The sequence below is a fragment of the Sitophilus oryzae genome, unplaced genomic scaffold (genome assembly GCF_002938485.1).
Source record: "Sitophilus oryzae breed Bouriz unplaced genomic scaffold, Soryzae_2.0 scaffold_1396_pilon_pilon, whole genome shotgun sequence".
Classification (NCBI taxonomy): Eukaryota; Metazoa; Arthropoda; class Insecta; order Coleoptera; family Curculionidae; genus Sitophilus; species Sitophilus oryzae.
Window position 1 is genome coordinate 4,801,913 of NW_022146055.1, and position 23,502 is coordinate 4,825,414.

Below are 23,502 nucleotides of genomic sequence, written 5' to 3' on the forward strand. Positions count from 1 at the left end.
CCAGTAATTAAAATTCATCTGTCAGAATTTTATCTGTCAAATTCACTTGTCAAAAATTTCAACCAATAGAATTACTGGAAATCAACGTCGTTACGCCGATACGTCGTTTGTAGGATAGTGTGGATACACCCTGAGTCATTGGAGTGAATTTGAGAATTTTTAGAGGTTCAATTTCCATTTTTTTTGTTCAATTTATACAATACGATGGAAAAAAGGCTATTATTTCAGCGAGGGCTATGAAATAAAGATCGCTGTCATTTTATATGTAAAATTATATGGGGAATGTCATCGATTTTCATTTCCAAACCAACCCGACGCCGATTGTTTATTTTCGATCACACGCTATATGTTATGATATACCGTGTGATCAAAATCTTTTATGGTTAAGTCGTGGGCTTTGAACACTTGAAAAGTGTAAGAAATTGTAGAATACAATAATTTGAATTGTTCAAGTTTTTTGATATATAGTTATCTATAGATTCTTCCAAGATAATGCGAGATTATTGAACAATTGAAATTAGAAAGGTTATTGACAGGTTTAGAATTTATTTTCAGTTTGTTTTAGTATCGGAAAGACACGTTTATCTGTGATAATAGCAATGCATTTTTTAATAATAGTTTTTGGTATATACTTTATTGGTAAGTTTAACATTTTGTCGCTAACTGCTAATACATTTTAATATTTAGTATTAACTTGCAAGGTAAAAAGAGTAGTTAAACATTTCTACTATATGTATAGCATTGCTTTTTTGAATAAAATAATATCGAATGTTTTAATTATTAAAAAACATTTTGTTTAGAGTGTACAGGTTTTTATAATATATATATATTTTTTGAAATTAGTTACTTAATTATTATATTACCGAAAGATATAGTTAAATTAAATTAAAAAAAATATCGGAAAAGTGAAATAGATTAAAAAAATAATATTTTAATGTATCTTGAACATATTGACTAATTTACCACCCGCCATATTAGCGTATTTTTTATTTGAACCTGCGTTAAGATATATAATGTCAAAACGAGAAATAGTTATCAGAGAAGCACTATATTTAAGGAACTCTTTAGAAAAAAAAATATTGAAAATTATAGTGTTGATTGTTTAAATTTATTTAATAAACTGTCAGAATAAAAAAAATAAGAACTTAAACTCATTTAAAAAGTTTAAGGGGGAATATGCTTCTATAAGCATTACATTTTGCTTTCTAACACATAAAATCCATTGCACATTGGCTTACCATATCATTTTTAATATTTTTTCTAAATTAGGAAAAGTTTCAAATATCTGCAGGTGCTTAAATATTAATTTATATTATCATAATTTTATATCGCATTGATAATCAACACCTGTGTTAACATTACAATTTTTAAATCTATTGTTAAATTTAACAGGACTAGGGGAATCTATAAACCAGACATATAGTTCCGATGATGATTGTGCCAAAGATAAAAGTATGTGTATCGACAATATTCGTCAATGTGACAAACTCTCAAATTATTCAATTGTAGAAGAGAAGTGTTTAAAATGTGAGTAGCATATATTTGTATATTTCAATATACAGGGCCAGGCAATAATGCGTCGGGCATCTGTAGCTTCTATAATAAAAAAAACTTTTCTTTTAATTTTATTTAAGTGCAAACCTAATGTCTGTACAAGGATGTATTTCCGGAAAATAGTTTAACTTCTACAAGTGAGTGGATCGGGATAGTTTTTTTTAAATGGAATTCCATGTATATTATTGCATTTTTGACTTCCTTTCTGATCACTTTACATAATCCTAAGATATTAAATATTTTTTGATAGTTTCAAAGATTCCGAACCAAACCAAACCTAATAATGTCTGTACAGGGATGTATTTCGGGAAAATAGTTTTTCTACAGGACCCAAAAAAGTGAGTGGATCGGGATAATTTTTTTAAATGGAATTCCATGTATATTATTGCATTTTTGACTTCCTTTATGATCACTTTACATAATCCTAAGATATTATTAAATATTTTTTGATAGTTTCAAAGATATTAATAAACAAAGAGAAAAAAAATATTTTTTCATTCTTTCTTATTTTTTTTAAATATAAAAAATATCCTGAAATCAAAAGATTTGATAAAAAATTACTGTTAAAATCCCATAGATATAATAATATAATACTACACAAATTTGCAAATCCGTTAAAATTTTTGAAATTCTTTAAAAACAAAAAATGTTCATTTTTTATATCTCCATCGAACGAAGGAATATTATACAGGGTATTTATTTTAAATAACAGAACGAAGAAAAATATTTTATATTTTAGTAAGTTTGGTATATAGAATTTTGAACAACCTGTATGGTTTAAGATTTCGATATTTATAGCAAAGTAAATACAGACCGACTATATAGTAAATACTTAGTATATAGTTTTGATTTCAGGACATTTCTTTTATTTTTTTTAAGTCTTAAAAAAAATATTGTGTTTAGTTATTTATTAATATCTCGGAAACTATCAAAACCTAATTAATAATATCTTAGGATTATGTAAAGTGATCAGAAAGGAAGTCTAAAATAATATACAAAAAAAGGTTAAAAAGTCATCCTGGTCCACTCCTTTGAATAAAAAGGTCCACTCACACTTTTTTGAGCCACCCTGTAGAAATTCAAATATTTTCCTTAAATACATCCTAATACATACTTATCTTGCATCTTGTATTAATATAGGTTTGCACTTGTACAAATGTTTTTTTTTTATTTTAGGAGCTACAGATGCCCGACGCACTATTGCCGGACCCTGTATATATACCTAATTAAAAATATGAATATTTTTTCGGATATAAATATTTTCTTTTGATTTTAACATTAGAATTGATCACATGATTAATAGATATTAACTATTTTTTAGATGCTACCGAGTATAGTTTTACCTGTTTTGAAGATTGGCAGTGTGATAAATTTTTAGGGAATAACGCACAATGTAAAAATAATAAATGTTTATGTAGCGAAGGATATAGGTGAGTTGATTTATATGAATTAATAACAAATTGGCTATTTTTGTGCGAGCGGAAATTCCAAGTTTGAATATATTCTTCAAAATAAGTTGTTAAAAAAAAATACAGATCATCAAAATCAGTTGCTTCAAATTTTCAAATTTGATTTAGTATTATGTACTTCGTAATTATATAACATTCCTACCATAGACTCGTGAATACGACCTTTAGACCTGATTGTACAGGGTGTCCCATTTTAGTTGAAATTATAAGGTATCTCCGTTATTAGTGAAGTTAGCAGGGTGCGGTTTGCACAAACCTGTCCCACTTTTTTGTCAAATAGAAGATGCCGTAAATAAAATTTTCATACCGCTCTTCGTTTCTGAGCTACAGGGTCTTTTTGAAAATTTTCTATTTTGGGAGAGCCCCCGCATCTCCGTTATTGTGGATGACATCGAGAAGGTGAAAACTGATTCTTGTAAAACTTTTTACGTAGAATACAGTGGCGTAGTCTGTTTTTCTACGGAAAAAAATATTTTTGAAAATATGAATTAAAGTTATGTTTTTTCAAATGGAACACCCTGTATATTTATAAATCATATGATTCTGAATCTATATTTATTTTCACTCTTTACTTTATATCATTTTTTATTAGTAGGCCGTGATAAATAACATAAAAATCAAAATGGTATTTACACATACACACATTAAAATTTTATTTGGGATTGATATATTTTACTTTGGAACTGTTACCATTGAATCCCTGAATATATATTTTTTTCTTTATAACGGAATTTATATAATAACAGGATGGGTTTAATATCTAAAAGCTTGCATTATTAAAGCATTTTACAGGTGTTCTACATTGTTGTAGTTGCCACGATATATTTCATATTTTAAAAATCCCGAAAGTCAGAAATCGAGAACGTACAAATCCGGGAATCTGGGAGGCCATCATATGGCTCCATTGGTTCCAATTCATTGATTTCAGAAATAGTAATTTAACAAAATTCTAATATTTTCAAAGTTGTTAGGGAAAACCCCATCTTGCTGAAAGTATATTTCACGTAAATTAGCTAAAGGAATATCTAAAAGTTCCGGTACTATAACTTTCAAGATTTACAAATAGCGGTAGAGAGTTAAGTTTTCCTAATATATAAAAAAATATTAGTGGCCCCTAAAATAAAACAAGAGACAGATAGCAGTTAACTTTTAATAATTCTTTATTTTCTTTTATTATCAATCATGGCCTACTAACAAATATGATATTTTAATAAAAACTTTTAAATATTGCAATAAATAGTGAAAATAAATATAGAGTGATATATATTTTTGAGAAGCTTTTGAGCAAGCCAAAGTATATAATTTATAAATATACAGGGTGTTCCATTTAAAAAAAAAAACATAACTTTAGTTCATATCTTCGAAAATGTTATTTTTGTAGAATAACAGACTACGCCACAGTTTTCACGTTCTCGATACCTTTCGCAATAACGGTGATACGGGGGGGTGTGCCAAATTGCAAAATTTTCAAAAAGATCCTGTAGCTCAGAAACAAAGAGGGCTATGAACATTTTGTTTACAGCATCTTTCGTTTGACAAAAAAGGTATGTACAAACCGCATCTTTCTATCTTCACTAATAATGGAGATACCGTAGCTTAAACTCGAGTTCATGTGATTCACGATTAAAATCCTGGTTTAATTCACCCTGAACCGAGTACGTACATCCGGGAATTAGTGTTCCTGGCCAATTTTTGATTTAGTTTTCACTATACAGCGTCGGTAAGGGAGAGTCTTGGATCGGTATTTACATGCCAAGGAGTGAATCACTGTGGCGATCTTGTCAATCGGAGAGAGGAAATGCAAAGTGTTGATTACATATAACTACTTAATTTGACGCTTTATTTCATGTGTTTGGGAAAATATTTGCTCTTGTATTTTGTTCAGTATATCTTATTCTACTTAACCCATTGACTGTACTCGTCTTATACTCGAAAATAGTTACTCAAAGCCAGTTTTTGCCAACCGTGTATTTAGATATTTTAATAGATTATAAACTATATAATCTCTTATGAAAATGGTTAGAATATCTGTTGGATTAGTTTAGTTATTGATTAGGGTGACATTATTTTTTTAGATGGTACCAAGGAGAATGCAAAAAGATACTGAATAAAGGTGATACATGTACCGATACTGATTTATGTTTAGATGGTAATGACCCATTGGCTTTGATATGCCATGAAGGGTTGTGTCAGTGTAATACTGAGTATTATGATAGAGGGTTAGACTGTAGAGTGAAGTATGAATATTCACAAGGTTTGTAAAAAATGAAATTTTTCATTTGGCTAAATTTTATTTGATTATTTGTTTGCGTTGTCTATATGGAATCAAGCGAAGCAGTGGTTTTTCTAATAAAGTTAATAAACTGATTTATAAATACAGGGTCCGGGAATAGTGCGACGGGCATCTGTAGCTCCTAGAATAAAAAAAACTTGAGAATTTTGTTTAATTGCAAACCTAAAGTATGTACCAGGATGTATTTCCTGAAAATATTTTAACTTCGATAGGGTGGCTCAAAAAAGTGTGAGTGGATCTGGATGACTTTTTTTAAATGGAACACCTTGTATATTATTGCATTTTTGGCTTCCTTTCAGATCACTTTACATAATCCTAAGATATGACTAAATCTTTTTCAATAGTTCCAGAGATATTAAAAAATAAATCAAAAATATATATTTTTCAACCCTTCTTCGATATTTACTTTAAACGGTCGGTTCCATATGAAATACAAAACCGGGAATATCTGCGAAACCGTTAAAAATTATGAAATACTCTAAATGCAAAAAATGTTCATTTTTTAATTCTCCATCTATTGAAAAAATAATATACAGGGTGTCCCATTTAAAAAAACAAAGAAAAATTATTGTATATTTTAGAAAGTTTGGCGTAGAATTTTGAACATCCTGTATGATTTACGATTTCCATATTTATAACAAAGTAAGTACAGACCATCTAAAGTAAATATCTAATACAGTTTTGATTTCAGGGCAGTATGGGGAAATTAAAACAACTTTGGGTGCATGTCATCAATTACACCATGCGTTGTCTTATGGAGTTTGCTGGTGATAGTATTATGATGTGCAACCAAAGTTATTTTAATTTCCCTTTTACTTGTATTATTAACGCTTTTTTTAAGAAAGGCTGAAAAATATACAATTTTTATTTATTTATTAATATTTCTGAAATTATCGAAATAGATTTACTCATATCTTAGGATTATGTAAAGTGATCTGAAAGGAAGCCAAAAATGCAATAAGATACGGGGTGTTCCATTTAAAAAAAGTCATCCAGATCCACCCACACTTTTTTGAGCCACCCTATAGAAGTTAAAATATTTTCCAGAAATACATCCTGGTACATACTTTATGTTTGCACTTAAACAAAATTCTCAAGCTTTTTATTCTAGGAGCTACAGATGCTCGACGCACTATTGCCGGACCCTGTATGAAATGGTTTACCACTGTTGGCAGTAAATAAATAAATAAATAGACACGTCAAATAAAACTAACAAAAACGGGTTTTTTACTGCCGTTTTTCCACCTTTAATGCTTGAATATAAAAATAGTATTTTACTTTTTTGATGGCTTATTTATTCATTGGGTTTAATTAATTTATATCTTTTGTAGAATGCGCTATAAATGCAGATTGCGTTTCTACAGATGTAGTTAGTATATCGAAACAGATCTATTGTGGGCTTGGAAAATGTGTTTCTGGAAATTCTGTACGAACAACTGCGACAACTAATATTAGTCTCTTTAATGAAAATAGAAATAAAACAAGCGACACCACATGTGAAAAAGGTACGTAATTTTACGATACCAGGCCTTTGAAAATTACATAAGTTAATAGCTGTATAATAGTGGATATAACTGTATAACAAAAGTCAATATCTGAGACGGTTTTACAATTTTACAGAGGTTAGTTCTCTATCTCCGATATCAGTCGTACCAAAGTTTAGAGCACGAATGTCGTCTCAGCGCACTTAGTGATGAGGTGTTTCCCCACTTTTCTCCACAGAATCTGCATTTGTCGTTGTTTCCTAATCTACAGAGGTGCTGAGGAGACAGTGCCCTGTTAAAAACCCCGTGACAATCCCAAGATTGTTCTTAGTTAAATTTTTGATTTTTCTCAATTGTTAGCAGTGGCGGCTCGTTAGGGTAGGCCTCTTGAGGCCGCGCCTCACCTTTAAAATGAAGGAACGATTTATTTTTTTGTATCTAGTTTTTTATTTAATCCCAGTATAACTTATTACAATTCTACAACACATTCAACATAATAAAACAAAAAAATATATATTTTATAAATACATCCAGGTCCGGGTAAAGGCACAACATAAGCCGCGTAAATCTAGCCAAAAAGAACGCGACTCGACAGAGGCACACAGAGGCGAAACAATTCTAGCTTGGAAATTTCGAAATGCCTACCTATTAGCAGCGACGATTTAAGATCATGTGACGCCGGTGATGCGGCGGCCGATGACGGGGTACGCACGACATTCTCGATCGCAGGGTCGAGGCGGGGTTGAGGCGCGATATTTGGCGCTTGGGTGTGTTTTCATTGGTAATTTAAATCATCTGACTATTGAAAAATGCGACAAAGTCTCGATTTCGTATGCATGACTCAGGAAGTTAAAGTGCCGGGGGTTGGCCTGTTGTGGTGAAAACAGCGTGGGTGAATTTATTAGCGTATATTTTTGTTTTTATTTAGACATTTAGGGCGATTATTTAGATTGTTTGTGTTTCTAAATTTAAATTATTTGATGGCTATTAGATACAGTATTTTTAACTCGATTACACACAGGGTAAGATGGAATTTTAGCAATTTTTAAAATTCAACGCAACAAATATTGTTGAAATTTGAAGGTTAGGCTTTTCTTCGTCGATAAGATTTATTTTATTTATTTTAAAGTACCGAAGAGGAGTTGAATTTTAGTGTTTTCTTTAAAATGTATCCTATTTATAACGTTATTCTTTCTATACTTGAAACTACTTTTTTTAAGACCTTAGACAAAATGAAATTGATAAAAGACAAATAAATATTAAGGAGTCAAAAATTTTCTCAATATTTAATGATAAGAGGCAAGGTAGACAATAGGTATTTAAAAAAATTTCAAATATTGTACCAACCTATTAGGTTTAGTACACAAAAAATTAATAAAAATAAAAATTTGGTACCATTAAAAAAAGGATAACGCGTCGCAGAATAAAACTTCATAGATGAGAAAATGTATTATTGTATTTAAACAAAATTATTAACCTCATGTCTTAGCCTCACCTTCCTATATACTCACGAGCCGCCACTGATCGTTGGTACTGAGAAATTTCTTGGAGTGACTTATGGAGGAACTTGTAGGATCCCATTCTAGGTTACGGATGGAGTCCTCCAGGTTCTTGAGTTCTGCTTTACAAAAAATATAGTGATTTGGAAAGAATCTACATACATGTCATAAAATATTATATGTATATTTAGTTTTGATATATTTTCTGTTATATTTCTAGGAGTTTTGTCAAATTTGACTAAAGAAGAATGTGATGAATGCCTTAATACCTTATACTTCTTAAACTCGACTTGTATATGCAAGCAAGGGTTTTTTCTACAAGATGGTCAGTGCATAGCTGAATTGGGCATGCCGGATTCAAATACCCATTATTCGGAAGATAAAGATTGTCCTATTAAATCTGGAAAATTAAAAGATGGCATATGCTATTGCAAGAACTATTGGTTCCAACATTATACTAACAGGGAGTGTACAAAAAGTTAGTATTATAGTAGTTATGACAGGGCAGACAAAAACTGACACTTTAAAATTAGTAATTAACTAATTATGTATTTTAAAGTTAAATAAATTTGGTTTTAGTTATTTTGATGACTTTCTCAGCAATTTTTGTAGCTAAATCATTCGAATTTTTGGCTTCTTTCTAAATTAAAAAATTGAAGCCTTCATCTGTCTTATACGGGGAAAAATAAAATGTTATTATTTAGGCGAATTTTGAAACACCCTGTGGAATAGTTTAGCAAAGCAAGAAATTTAATAACTTTGTCATCAAGGTGCATCGTTTCTCGATAGTTTGTTTCTTGATTCTTCTCAATAGCTTTACCTTAGTTGAAGATATTGGCTTTAGAAGACAGTAATCATTAATAATAATCTTAGCGTTAAAAGCATGCCATTGTTTCAGTCTAATCAACATACCTTTGGAATACCGTTTCTTGTTTTTGCATTGTCACTGACATTGAAAAGTCATATTGTTTGTTGGCAGTTACACTAGCAGAAATGGTTTTAACTCCAGAACTGCCATCACACAATAATATGTCTTTTCAATGACTGCTACTATTCCATAGGTGTGTTGATCAGGACCATTGAGTGCTAAAATATTGCTGTAAGTATCTCCTTCTATAGCGAATATCTCTAACAAAAAAAAGAACTATTGACATGAGTCGAAAAATAAACTATCGGGAAAATAGTTATCTTGATGATAAAGTGATATGTTTAAACTCCTTACTTTGTTAAACCATTTTACATTGTGTTTTAAACTTTAGCTCAAAAAACATTTTGTTTTTCATCCTATAATTGACAGGTGAAGATCTTAATTTTAGTTAAAATATATTGTAATAAAGTTTTTGAGATGTAAATTTTATGATTGGTATTTGCTGATCCTTGAGTTTTTTACAAATATTTATATTCTTTTGTTTTATTAATAATATATTTTCAGCTACATTACAGTACACTTATAATTGTATGGACAATGAGTGGTGCAAAGCAATGGGCCCTTACGCTTATTGCAATTCCGCAAATCAGCAATGCGAATGTATCAGTCAAGCTCGGTTAAATGAAACATCGTTCCTTTGTCAGTTACAACCTGATGCTAACATAACAGGTATTCTATATGTTGTACTAATAATCACAGCTTATTCAGTACCAGTGATGACGCTTTGGAACAGGATCTGTTATTTTTGAAACAGGTTTGTTTTGGAACTGGCTTGGGACAGGTTTATGTGCTATCCTATACCAGTTCCAGTTCCAACTGTTCCAGCTGTTTCAATACACTGCAACTTAAATTAAATACTTAAAGAAATAAATTCTTGGAATTGTTTAAATTATGTTATCTACTATATTTGTGATACTAGATTCTTAATAGTGTATTTTTCAAAATGAGATAATTATATATTATATTGCATTTGGCAACATCGCCAGTACGTTTTTTTTTCATCGTAAGATATTCTCTTCACCCTATTCTGTTTACATTAAAAAACTCTGCGTAAAAAATGTATACATACCGACAAAGGAACCGCATGTTATGATAAAGGCGACCACCTTTTTTATAGGCATGATAATTTTCGAAAGACGTATAAGGAATTCACTTTAATTTTTTTTTGTTTTGGCTAATTCGTGCTACCGAATTATTATCTATAGAGTTACTTGGTGCAGTACACAACAATCATCATAATTAAGCGGGATTTTTTTTAACCGATCGCCGAAGAAGACTTAGTGCAAACAAATTAAAACAATTGTTATTTATAAACGTTAACAATTCCTTCCAAGATTCTTCGTGTTAATTTGTAATTAGACGTTATAATACCGTATGATCGAAAAAAAACGGCGTCCAGTTGGCTTGGAAATGACGATCGATGACATTTCCTATATAATTTTACATATAAAATGACAGCGATCTTCATTTCATAGCCATCGTTGACGCCGTTTTTATTCGATCATACGGTACTATTTTGCTAATGAGCAAAATAGTATTATAACTCTTTGAGCAAACCAAAACATTTTAGTCTATCTCTGTTATAATTTGTTTAGTTGTTTAATTTAGGGTATAAATATTTATAGGCCCGTTGAATTTTTATTATTACAAGAATATATTTTGACTTTAGGTTTAATATCTAGGAATGTAAGTTGTTTTTATTTTATATACGTATTTTACTATTTTACATATATAAAATAGTAAATATTAGATATTCTTTTCTTTCTGTATTTTTAAATATTGATTTCCTATTTAAAATTTATAATAAAAGTTAAGTTGAATTTTAATTAAATATATCAAATATCGGCAACGCTGCGAAAACTGTCACCCTTGTTTTTTTACGTCTATGCACTATATTAGTGCACTCGCACTCAATCTCGATAATATAACGCCAAGCGACCGCGTCGCTAAAACGATATACTACCTCGTTTCTCAACTGAAACTACCTGAAACTAGTTCCTTTTAGTTAACTGTTTCAAGTCCCAAACTGGTCCATTAGCACTAGCGAAACCGATATACGACCTCGATTATCAATTCAAACCAGTTCTTCCAAACCAAACCAAACCAAACACTATTTATTTAACACTAATTAACAAAAACAATAACGATAACGATAAAAGACTTATAGAACTATTTACAAACGATTTATAACTAAGAATTTATTTTGAATTTTAGCGCGTCAACTGCACTGGTATATTTATAACTGCCCTCTCTAGGCCACTGCCGCCGGCTTTTATACCGACAGGTAAAAGAAATCTAGAATAGTCCAAAGATCGTTAGGCGCATAGAGAAGGTTTTCGAATGTTCTCGTATGTACTAGTCCATTCTAGTGGGTCTCGATTCTTCTCGAACGAATGAATCATTGCGGTGTCTATGCGATGTTAAGGTCATCCGAGGGCGGGCCATATTGTGAGGTTAGGTCGAGTCCACACCGGCTCGCAACACTGCCCCTTCTTAGGCACATGCTCGTCCCGGAGATGTATACGGTGAATGAAGGTATTTGCAAAGCTGGCCCCTGGTACATTGCGAAGTCTGGTAGAAATAGCAGTCTACAGTTTTCTCTCCCGATCTCAGCTTTGGGTTGTAGCAGCAAACGAGGATCTCGATTCCCGTAAATCTGAACAAGACTTCAATCATGTTCCGGATTGTACGCCAACTCAAACCATCGAGTCCACACGCCAGCTTCGGAATGGCTAATCGTGCAATGTTGTTGTTTAGCAGGGCTTCTCTCAGTTCAATCAGGGTCTTCCATAGATTGAGATAAGTCGGCTTACTCGGGGACCATTCCTTGGTGACCAGGTAGAAGATGTGCCTTGCTTGACCATGTGCATTGTCGGTTAGCCTCAAGACGCTTCCAACCTCTGGATCCTGTCGGCGTAGTTCTCCGACACGCCCAAACTTCTCATTGAACGTCGCAGCGATTCCTCTGGACATCCGCAAATCTCGAGCCACACAATGAGCGAGCGAATAATCAGGAGGCACGGAAAAGAGGTCTCGTTGATCTTCTTTGGTTACACCATAGCGAGCCTTCTCACTGCTGTTGTATCGGGCCATGAAATCGTCAAAGGACATCTCCGAATCAGGGGGATCAAAGCTGCAGGTTCTCACGGTCCCAGCACGATCTTCTATTTCGCCTTGGTAGGGGCTCAAACGGTTGAAATGGACTACCCTCGGTTTTCCTTTTGGCAATTTTCTGATACGGTATACGACGTCATTAATTCTATCCATGACTTCGTATGGCCCTTCCCACGAGGATTGTAGCTTCGGAGATAACCCACGACGTCTCTGCGGGTTATATAGCCACACCAACTTCCCTGGTTGGTATCCTCCATGCTCAGCTTGAATGTCGTAGTGTTCCTTCATTCGGTCACTAGCACTTTGAATATTTAGGCGGACTCTCTGATGAATGTCGTCCATCCTTTGACGTAGTGTGTGGACATAATCTTCTCCGGCGACTTCTTCTCCCGGTCGGCAACCAAATTTCAGATCACAGGGTAGGCGCACTTCCCGTCCCATAACGATGCTGGCTGGAGTTTGCCCTGTAGATTCTTGGACGGATGAACGGTAGGCCAACAGGAACAGGTGAAGAAATTTGTCCCAGTCTCTTTGGTGGTCAGAGACTACTTTGGCCAGATAACGGTTGATAGTTCTGTTCATGCGTTCAACCATCCCATCGGATTGTGGATGTAGAGCAGTCGTCCTGGTCTTGCGGATGTTCAGGACTTCACAGACGCCTTGGAACAGATTGGACTCAAAGTTTCTTCCCTGATCTGAATGAAGCTCCATGGGAACACCAAACCTGCAGATCCATTCTTTAACAAGGGCATCAGCAATCGTGGACGCTTCTTGATTTGGCAACGCGTAGGCCTCGACCCATTTGCTGAAGTAATCCATTACTACCACAATGTATTTGTTGCCATCGTTCGTCTCCGGGAAAGGACCAGCCACGTCGATCGCTATTCGTTCGAAGGGACTACCAACATTGTACTGGCGCATAGGGGCTTTACCACGCTTTTGTGGCCCATTAATGGCTGCGCAAATGTCACATTTCTTACACCAGGCCCTCACATCTTCTTTGCAGTTCACCCAGTAGAACCGTTCACGCAGCTTGCCAAGTGTCTTGGTAACACCAAGATGTCCTCCGCTGGTTCCATTGTGAACTTCCTCTAAGACTTCTGGGACCCTCTTCTTTGGAATGACGATCTGCCTTCTCTCTTCTTGTCCCTCCGGTCTCTCGATCACACGGCGAAGTAGTCCGTTATCTATTACCAAGGAATTCCACTGGGCCCAGTACGACTTTACGTTCGGCGAATATCTGCAAACTTCTTCCCACGTTGGTCTTTGGCCTGTGTTTTTCCAGTTAATTACTAAACCTAATTCTGGGTCACTGGTTTGGTCATTTGCAAGATCTTCGGGTTGCCAACTATCATTAACCACAGTTGTTCTTAGGAGTTTCACTTCTTTCTCTTCTGCTCGGGAACAATGCTTACAGTCCTTAGCGCAAGGTCTTCTGGAAAGTGCGTCGGCATTTCGATGGATTGCCCCAGCTCGATGTTCTGTGTCGAAGTCAAATTCTTGTAATCGTTCAATCCATCTAGCTACCTGCCCTTCAGGATTCTTAAACTGCAACAGCCATTTCAAAGCAGCATGGTCTGTTCTTAACAAGAACTTTCTTCCATAGAGATACTTGTAGAAGTGTTCCACTGCTTTAACTACTGCTAGTAATTCTCGTCTGGTTACACAGTAGTTCCTTTCCGGTTTTGACAAGGTCTTACTAAAATAACCAATGACTTTTTCTTGACCATCCTGGATCTGAGACAGAACAGCGCCTATCCAACATTGCTAGCGTCGGTATCTAATATAAAGTTTCCGTTGCCAAGAGGATAGCTAAGTACAGGCGCACTAGTCAGGGCTTTCTTCTATCTTCGGAATGCCTCGTCAGAATCTGAGTCCCAAGAGAAACGCCTCTCGCCTTCGGTAAGTCTGGTCAATGGTTTTGCGATGGTGGTGAAACCCTGTACATAACGGCGATAATATGTGCATAGCCCCAAAAAGCTTCTGAGTTCATGTTTGTCTTTGGGTATCGGTCACTCTTCCACTGTCTTGGTCTTCTGTGGATCTACCGCAACTCCTTGGGAGGAGACTACATGGCCCAAGTAGTGTACCTTTTCTTGACACAGATGACATTTCTTGGGGCTAAGTTTCAAACCAGAGCTCGCAAGTCGCTTGAAAACTTCTTCCAAATTCTTCAGATGATCGTCGAAGGATTTCCCCATCACTATAATGTCATCCAGGTACACTAAACAGGTGGTCCAGGATAGTCCCTTTAACACAGACTCCATTAGTCTTTCTAAGGTAGCTGGCGCGTTGCACAATCCAAAAGGCATGACGGTAAATTGCCACAGTCCGGAGCCCACCGAGAACGCTGTCTTCTCCCTGTCTTTAGGCGCCATGTCGACTTGCCAATATCCAGTCTTCAGATCCAAGGTAGAGAATATTGTCGATCCCGCCAACGTGTCTAGAGTATCGTCTATCCTCGGCAGGGGATAACTATCCTTCTTGGTAACATTATTGAGCTGCCGATAATCAACACAGAACCTGGTGGTACCGTCTTTCTTCTTTACTAGTACTACCGGCGATGTCCACGGGCTGTTAGATGGTTCGATACACCCTCTTCTTTCATTTCTCGAAGGATTTTGTCAGCTTCTTCACGTTTGGCGAGCGGCAGTCTACTCGGATTTTGTTTGATTGGTCGTGCATCTCCGGTGTCAATTTTATGTTGTACTAAATTGGTACGACCTCTATGTCCTGCTTCTCCTTTATCAAACACATCTTGATACTTGATTATCAGGTTTCTCAATTTTCTACTATCTTCGGGAAATAATCCCTTAACGTTTACTAACTCCTTAACCATTTTGTCCGGAATTTTTGAAATCGAAACTTTGGAGGCTTCCACGCTTCGAATGACTGAGGAGGCCGAACAACAGTACCCTAACAGGGTTCCCTTCTTCAAGGATACAGAATGATAATTCGTGTTCATTACTCTTACCGGTACAGACTTCTTCGCTCGTAGCAGGGGTTTTCCAACAGCGACCCCTCGTCCTATTTCGCTGTCATGGTTCCTTGGCTCCAACAGAATAATACTCCCATTATTCGTTTTACCTTCCAGGCGACCATCCAAAAATATCTCACAGCGCTCAGGGATCGAAACATCTTCTGCTACTACCACGCGAAGCGTCTCCTCACATTTTCGATGTAGAACCACTTCTTCTTCATTTATTTTCAAAATTTCTTGTTTGAGGTTTAGTTCAAAACCTCTAGTGGTCACGATGTCCATTCCGAGAATAAGTTCATCTTCGATGTCTGCTACTAACACTCGATGATTAAAACAGGTGCTTCCGATAACAAAATTAAGATCTACCTCTCCATGGATGAGAGCGCAGCTTCCTGTAGCTGTACGTAGTCGCCATTGTGTTGTTTTAATCCTTTTTGATGTTTTAAGGATATCCGGCCTGATGATCGTTTTGGTCGCACCCGTATCCAACAGCATGGTCCGTAACTCTCCATCCACGAAACTAGCCACAAAAATGCTGTTGAACTTGTGTTGTAGCGATGCGACTTGAACAGTTTTCGTTGGAACCTGTTGGGTACTGCTCCATATGTGTCCCTTTGATTCGACACTTGGCGAAACCGAGTCCACGTCTTTTTCTTGACAGTGACTTCTTACGTGTCCTGCCTGGCCGCAATTCCAGCAACAAGTCGGTCCTTTCTTGCCCATGTACTCCTCCATGACTTTCCGTACAATGCTTTCCACGGATTTGTCGGAACATTGGTTGACCGCCCGTACTCTCACTAGAGACCGAGAACTGTTTCGCGGCCTCAAATTCTAGGGCACGTGCTAAAGCATCCACCAAGCGCGTTGGGTGGGCTAGAAGAAGCGCTTGCCTTGTCTCCCTGTCACGTAAGCCATCGGAGAATGTCTGTACTGCCAACCGCTCCATAACATTCTCGGGCGTAGCAGGATACGCAAGGCGAACCAGGCGGGCTACGTCGGCTTCAAACTCCTGCAGAGACTCATTTGACTTTTGAATGCGATTTTTTAGCTGTGAATGATAGACATGTTCCAAATGAGCTTGGCCGTACCTCATTTCTAAATGTCGTACCAATTGCTGATAATCTCCCTGTTCCGATGGTGACAGTGTCTGCAGGATATCAGTCGCATTCGCAGTGCGACAGTCAAAGCGGTAGCCTTTTTCAGCGATTGTCCATCCGTTCGCTCTGGCAGCGGCCGCAAACTGGCAAAAATAATTGGCCCAAGCGGTTTTTCCGTCAAACTGTGGAGGCTTAATAACTGACTTTGAGATATACTTATTTTCGACTAGTTTCGGTGCCTCCGATGTTTCTTGACATTTGGTGAATTGGCCATTTCTATTTTTTGTTTTAAATTTCGATTTTTATTTACATCGTCCTCAATTTGTGTTATTTTGTCTTGTAGCTCCGTAGAATTCTCTATAATCTTTTCTTCTAATTCCCTGGAATTTTCTGTTATCTTTTCTTCTAAATTAAGTATTTTATTATTAAAGCTGGCCTGTATGTCTTTAGAATTTTCCATGATCTTATCTTCTAAAGAATTAATTAAATCCTGGGAATTTTTTTATAATTTTATCACTGATTTTATCTTCTAAAAATATTCATTTTATCATTTAAAGTTTCTTGCAAATCCTGGGAATTTTCCATAATCTTATCACTGATTTTATTATTCAAATTGTCTTCTAATTTTTGTAAGGACGAGTCAAGGTCACCTTCCAGCTCAAAGCAGAAGGTGTCAGGATCCTCACCTTCTTCAATCAAAACGTCTCTCAGTCTGGCTTGCAGAATGCTTTTCTTTCCATCTGTCTCGCATTCCCTCTCTTCCAGTATGCATTTTAATTCGGACACTTTCAAGTCTTTCAACAATTTCTTCGGAGCCATTGTTAGTCTTTTTATTTTTCTAGTCTATCACACACGCCACACTTGACACCAATTGTTACGTTTTTCGTCGGTTCCGTGTGGATAGAAAGTCACAATTTATTTAAACACTATTTATTTAACACTAATTAACAAAAACAATAACGATAACGATAAAAGACTTATAGAACTATTTACAAACGATTTATAACTAAGAATTTATTTTGAATTTTAGCGCGTCAACTGCACTGGTATATTTATAACTGCCCTCTCTAGGTCATCACTGCCGCCGGCTTTTATACCGACAGGTAAAAGAAATCTAGAATAGTCCAAAGATCGTTAGGCGCATAGAGAAGGTTTTCGAATGTTCTCGTATGTACTAGTCCATTCTAGTGGGTCTCGATTCTTCTCGAACGAATGAATCATTGCGGTGTCTATGCGATGTTAAGGTCATCCGAGGGCGGGCCATATTGTGAGGTTAGGTCAAGTCCACACCGGCTCGCAACACTATATTTATTCATTAGTGCTTATTTTTAGGGTTGGTATATTTCGATTCTCATGAGTTTTTTTTCGGGAAAATATGTTTTTGAAAAGTTTATATTTTTCAAAAATTTGATAGGTTCTTTTTAATTTTTAGTTAAAAAAACATTATATCTTGGTAATATAGCAACATAGATAGTAGACTAAATTTAGAGGAAACAGAAAAATATCCAGTAGTTCTCATTATTTAAGCAAAAAATATTCTTTTATATAAATTTAAAAAGAAAAATAGCAACTGAATCAGAATGACGCAAGTAGGGTATTAATTTTCGTTTTGGAACAATTTGGAACTGGAACAGGTTTCTTGGAACAGGTATCTTTTGCAACTGGAACAGCTTGTACCTGTTATTAAAAAATCGCTGTTCCGGCCATAACTATTCGGTACCAGATGGTAACATTAGTTTATTTTTGAGTATTCGCGTTTCACCTACCTGTGTTCTCGTACACACACCGGTAGACAAAGTAGGGTTGCCAGATTGTTATAGCTAAATTCCGTGATGAAAAAAAACAGCGATGCTCTAAAAATTTCTATTCCACATTTGTGTGAATAGTGTGTGGAAACAAAATTGAAACAAATCTTAGTCAAAACATTTTTTTGCTTGTTGACGTCTAACAACCCTATGTACCAGAGTCTTGCTTATTTTAACGTATATAACTCAGAATCCGACTTGCTACATAACATAAGATAAGCACAGCTTTGTAGAGCTGTGTAGTTCCTGACGAATACCGGGTGCGTCTCAAAAGTGGCTCACCCCTATAACTTTTTTATTTTTTTCATATAAAAAAACGAGATTTGGTATATTAGTCTATGACATAAATTAGGATCGATTGACGTATTCAATTATTTTCGGTCAGTCCCTGATTCCCGGAAATGAATAGTTTGGTTTTTAAATAACACTTTCGGTTTTTTGTTACTTTATTCAATTTCTCTGAATAGAATGACATATCATATGACAACTTTTGACATTTTCGCTTACAACAAAATTGAATTTTAAATTTCAATCTAGAGTGCCATGGCTGTTTTAAAAGCGCTAATCAAGGAGCCTTGGAAAAATAGATTTGATCGTCTAGTGTTTTTAGTGTCTTGTCCTGGCGGGTTAAAAGATGCCCAAATCGTATTTTTAATCATATCTCAATTTTTTCAAATGGAACGAGGGTGGCTTATTAGCATATTTGGAAAAAGCATTTTTTAACGAATAATTTGGTACCAAACGCTTGGTATTTGGAGTCAAATTGTCGTTATGAATCGCGTGTTGCAATTTGAAATAAACTACATTCGAAAATGTCAAAAGTTGATATATGATATGCCATTCTATTAGGAGTGTCATTTTCTATCGAATAAAGTAAAAAAAATACCGAGGGTGCAATTTAAAAATCAAAGATTGAAGTCATTTCCGGTGAAACAGGAAGTGACCGAAAATAATTGAATACTTCAATCAATCCTAATTTATGTCATATTCCTACATTCCATTACGTCTACTCAACTAATGCCGCAACCGCACATGCGGCATTTGGCGATCTCCGAGCGCTTTCGTCAACTACCGAGCGCTCATGATTGGACTTCGCCTTTCCATCCACACATGCGGACTCTGATAGCAACAACATAGAAAACGAGCGCTCGTTCTCGTCGCCGAACTCCGACTCCCCCATCCACATACATAGGAAATCGGCGATGCCCCGATCGGAGATCGCCAAATGCTGCATGTGCGGTTGCGGCATAAGAGGTAGACCAAGTCAAAACCTAGTGGGCCACGACCTCCCCGAAGCTTCACATATGGCGCAGTGTCGAACAACTTGATCCGAGGAAGTGAGGGGAATCAACACATGATGTCACCATACTCACACGTAGAGTGAAGGACTGAAGAGAGAGAGAGAGAGAGAGAGAGAGAGAGAGAGAGAGAAGGGGGGGCTAACATTCCAAAGCTCGATTTTTTATATGAAAAAATAAAAAAGTTATAGGGGTGAGCCATTTTTGAGACCCACCCGATAGGCTGTGATCATAATAAAACAATAAAATACGTTAACTAAGTACCGTATGATCGAAAAAAAACGGCATCCAGTTGGCTTGGAAATGACGATTGATGCCATTTCCCGTATAATTTTACATATAAAATGACAGCGATCTTCGTTTCATAGCCATCAGTGACGCCGTTTTTATTCGATCATACGGTATTATATAGGTAATTACAATTATATGATTATATTTAAGGGCTCTGTCTGGAAGATACGGAGTGTTCTCTTTACGAACAGTGTTTGGATGAAACATGCCAGTGTAATGATGGGTATTTTAAAAGTAACGAAGATTCCAGCTGTTTACCAAGTAAAAATTTATACTTTTTTTTATGTAAGTTTGCCTCTAAATTTATTTATTTTTTTTTAGAAATAAATTCTTCTTGCGAGATTTATGACTGTTCGCATATTAAAAATGCTAAGTGTTCAACAGATGAGACCTGCCAGTGTGAAAACGATTCTTATGCTACAGATGGAGAGCAATGTTTGGAAAGTAAGTTTTAATAATATAAGAGAAATCTAATAATAAAGGAACATTGATCCTTCTGATCCTTCTGATCTATTTCTGATTCTGATTCAGCATTTAAGTCACTCAGCGAAGTAGAAGATCATTTTATTAAAAAATGTCTATACCTATGTGGCAGATTCATCTCTCCAAAATAATCCTGTGGGTATTTAGCCACTGCACTGCAAGAAAATCTACAAAATAAAATAGTTATTTTTTGTAAACACTTCTGCGTTAAACCCAAACGGACACTACTTGTTAGAAGTTATGTTTACAGTTATACAAATTTGCCTAACAAAGAAAAAAATGCTTAACATTTCGGAAAGTTTAACGTTTCGGAAAGTTCCGTCGTTTTCTTTTTATTATAATTTTGGCGTTATTAATATTTATTCTGTGCCCTGTGTCCCCATGAATGCTGACAAATCTTAATAATCTTAAATCTTAATAACATAAATTTTAATAACGCCAAAATTATAATGAAAGAAGCGATGGCCTCTAAAAGAAAAATAAAAGAGGCTTTTTTAATTCAATCTAATATAAATAAATGTATTGCTCATGCATCTGTAGATGTTAGTAATGTATGGCAATCGCTTCTTTGATTTTAAAGAACATAACATACGTAAAATTTAAAAATAATCATATAGAAAGTTTGGGGCTTTTTGGTTTTACCTTATTAAGTAATTGTTTTCAGGTAGTAATTGTTAATTTTGAAGTTTAACTTGATATAATGCCATTTTGAACGTCAAGGGTTTCTTGTAGACGTATCTGTTTTAAAAAAGTAAAGCGTTCTCGAATAGTTGAATTTAAATATTTTAAATAGTTTTTAGTATTGAAAATACTTCTGGCCGCGTTTATATGGGACCCATCTTTGAAAAAACGACATGCTAGAGGCGACATGGAGTTCAATAACCTGCCTAATCAACTTGTCAACACGTAAGTCGATAGCTGAATAGACCAAGGTCGTCCTAGGGCCGAAATGAGGTCTTATTAGTGTGAGCCAACTATTTTATGGATATGGATGATTAGTCTGGGAAAGCCGATATTATTATAAAAAAGAATATGCGTCAAGGCATGCATGGGTTGTTAGGTACAGTGGGACTATTTTAATCTAACTCTTTCCGTATGAAAAGCAGAGGGCCGTATGAAAAGCAGGAGTATACCATTATACGTGAAAGAGCGGAATAACATAAATAATAAATTTAGACTAATGCAATATTTTTTCTTGGCGCATAGGATAATGCGCACAATGGATGCCTTAAAGGGAATGATTAATTAAATCATTAAGTTCCAAAACATATAATAATTCGGGTCTCATCGGATCTGCTGATATATTCTGATAAAATTTAGGCTATTAGGACCTATATTTTTTATATGATACTAATTTTTTTAATTAACAACTTCGGACAAAGAAAAAGCTTGCATGGTTTCCACCGTCAACAGAAAAAACAAATGAATTCAAGGCGGTGCCAAATATTTATTGGGATAAGTTTTATCGTTTAAATATTGTTGTAAATAATAATTATCATTTAATTAGTGCTAACTTATTAAATTTTACAACATGGCGAAATTTCAACAAAATCAGCCAACAACAAAATCTTTGAGATATTAATAGGTCTATTAGAAAACACCTTGACACCCCTGTATCTTGAAAATTATACATTTCCGGGCACATGTTTATATGAACTTTTTACCTTAAAAACATTCAAAGGATCACCTCCTGAAGTTTGGCCAGATACTTAATTAACATCCTGTATTTAAAAATGGCTATCTAGTGATTTAGTAAGCTTTGTTTATTTTAATAGGCAAAAAATTCATTTCATAAAAAATAAACAAACACATAATACAAATACTATACACCAATTAATTAATTTTAATTGTATCTAAAGGCACTTTTAATAATTGAAAATGGACAGGAGCACTTAAAAATAACTTCATAGGGTATATCAAATATGCTAAAATAATAATTCCAATAAAAACACAAATGGCACATTAAAATCTGCATTATCTGAAATCAAACTATAGCTAAACGGCTAATAAAATAATAGAGACAAGACGCCGACATCTATAACAAGATGAGCAGTTTTAATAATTATTCCGAGTTATTATTACATACTTGTTTTACAATTATTGTAATACAATAGCATTCCTTCAAATAAATTTTGATTTAAGTATTGTTAATATAGTCATATTAATGATTATAGCCCGTACGATTTCTAAAATAAATAATCAAGAGTGTTTTTATCAAAATTATTGTATGATTAAGTAGAAATAGTTAATATTTAGTAACTTCGTAAGTGTTATATTTTAATATAATTATGAATTTAATAATTAAATAATTATCTTAAGTTTAAATTGTGGTAAACTTGTATGAGTTTCAATCATTTATATTTAAAATCTTAGGGAAGGCAATATAGATTTTAGGCAGGAGAACTCAAGAGAACGACTGTGCAATTAGTAATTAAGACTACAATTTTTTTTACTTGCCATTTTCTTCTCGTTCACGTTGCACGTTGATTCTTCGTTGTGTCACACACAATCTGAATTTCGGATATGATGCAGAACTGATAAATTGGACCAAATATATTAATTGCAGGTAATCAAAGACATGTTTTTGTTAACTTTGCAAACATTTAAGGCATGCAATAATTTTAAAAAATTTTGACATGAGATTACTTTATAATTCTTGGAAGTCTTGGATGATAAAGATTTGAATTATTATGGGTCTGTTTTGTTTAAGAAGCTAACAAATAATTTCAAAAACTCAACTATCAAAATATAATGGTAGCAAATTTTTAAAATCATGCATAGGTTTAATGTTCTATATTAATTGGGCATACTGAATGTAAACTAGGTATAGTTGCTGTAATCGATAATATATTTTGTTGCTTTTTCATATCACACAACATACGCTACTCATATTATGGGCACCTATGACTTAAATATCATAATGATGTTTAAAAATACATAGGTATACTTACTATGAGTAGTGGTTGTGACGGGATTTTACTAGGTATGATGAAAAGAAGCTGCAAACTAAATTATCGTCGAACTATATTTTAATTTGCCGCCGAAGTTTCCGGAATACAGTTCGGACCACCCTATATATATATATATATATATATATATATATATATATATATATATATATATATATATATATATATATATATATATATATATATATATATATAAATATTTATATATATATATGTATACCCACATACCTCACATACC

The 23,502-nt window shown here is 34.5% G+C and overlaps 1 protein-coding gene across 1 annotated transcript in view; it reads left to right on the forward strand.

Moving 5' to 3' along the window:
- The first annotated feature begins 411 nt into the window (after positions 1 to 411).
- Positions 412 to 23,502, forward strand: part of LOC115875918 (prion-like-(Q/N-rich) domain-bearing protein 25) — a 35,007-nt gene continuing 11,916 nt past the window's right edge. The window contains exons 1-9 of the mRNA XM_030891501.1: positions 412 to 639; positions 1,393 to 1,527; positions 2,876 to 2,984; positions 5,099 to 5,277; positions 6,648 to 6,821; positions 8,520 to 8,777; positions 9,732 to 9,896; positions 19,963 to 20,073; positions 20,134 to 20,256. Of these exons, the coding sequence (XP_030747361.1) occupies positions 600 to 639; positions 1,393 to 1,527; positions 2,876 to 2,984; positions 5,099 to 5,277; positions 6,648 to 6,821; positions 8,520 to 8,777; positions 9,732 to 9,896; positions 19,963 to 20,073; positions 20,134 to 20,256 (1,294 nt within the window). The 5' untranslated portion in view covers positions 412 to 599. The remainder of the gene's footprint in view (positions 640 to 1,392; positions 1,528 to 2,875; positions 2,985 to 5,098; positions 5,278 to 6,647; positions 6,822 to 8,519; positions 8,778 to 9,731; positions 9,897 to 19,962; positions 20,074 to 20,133; positions 20,257 to 23,502) is intronic.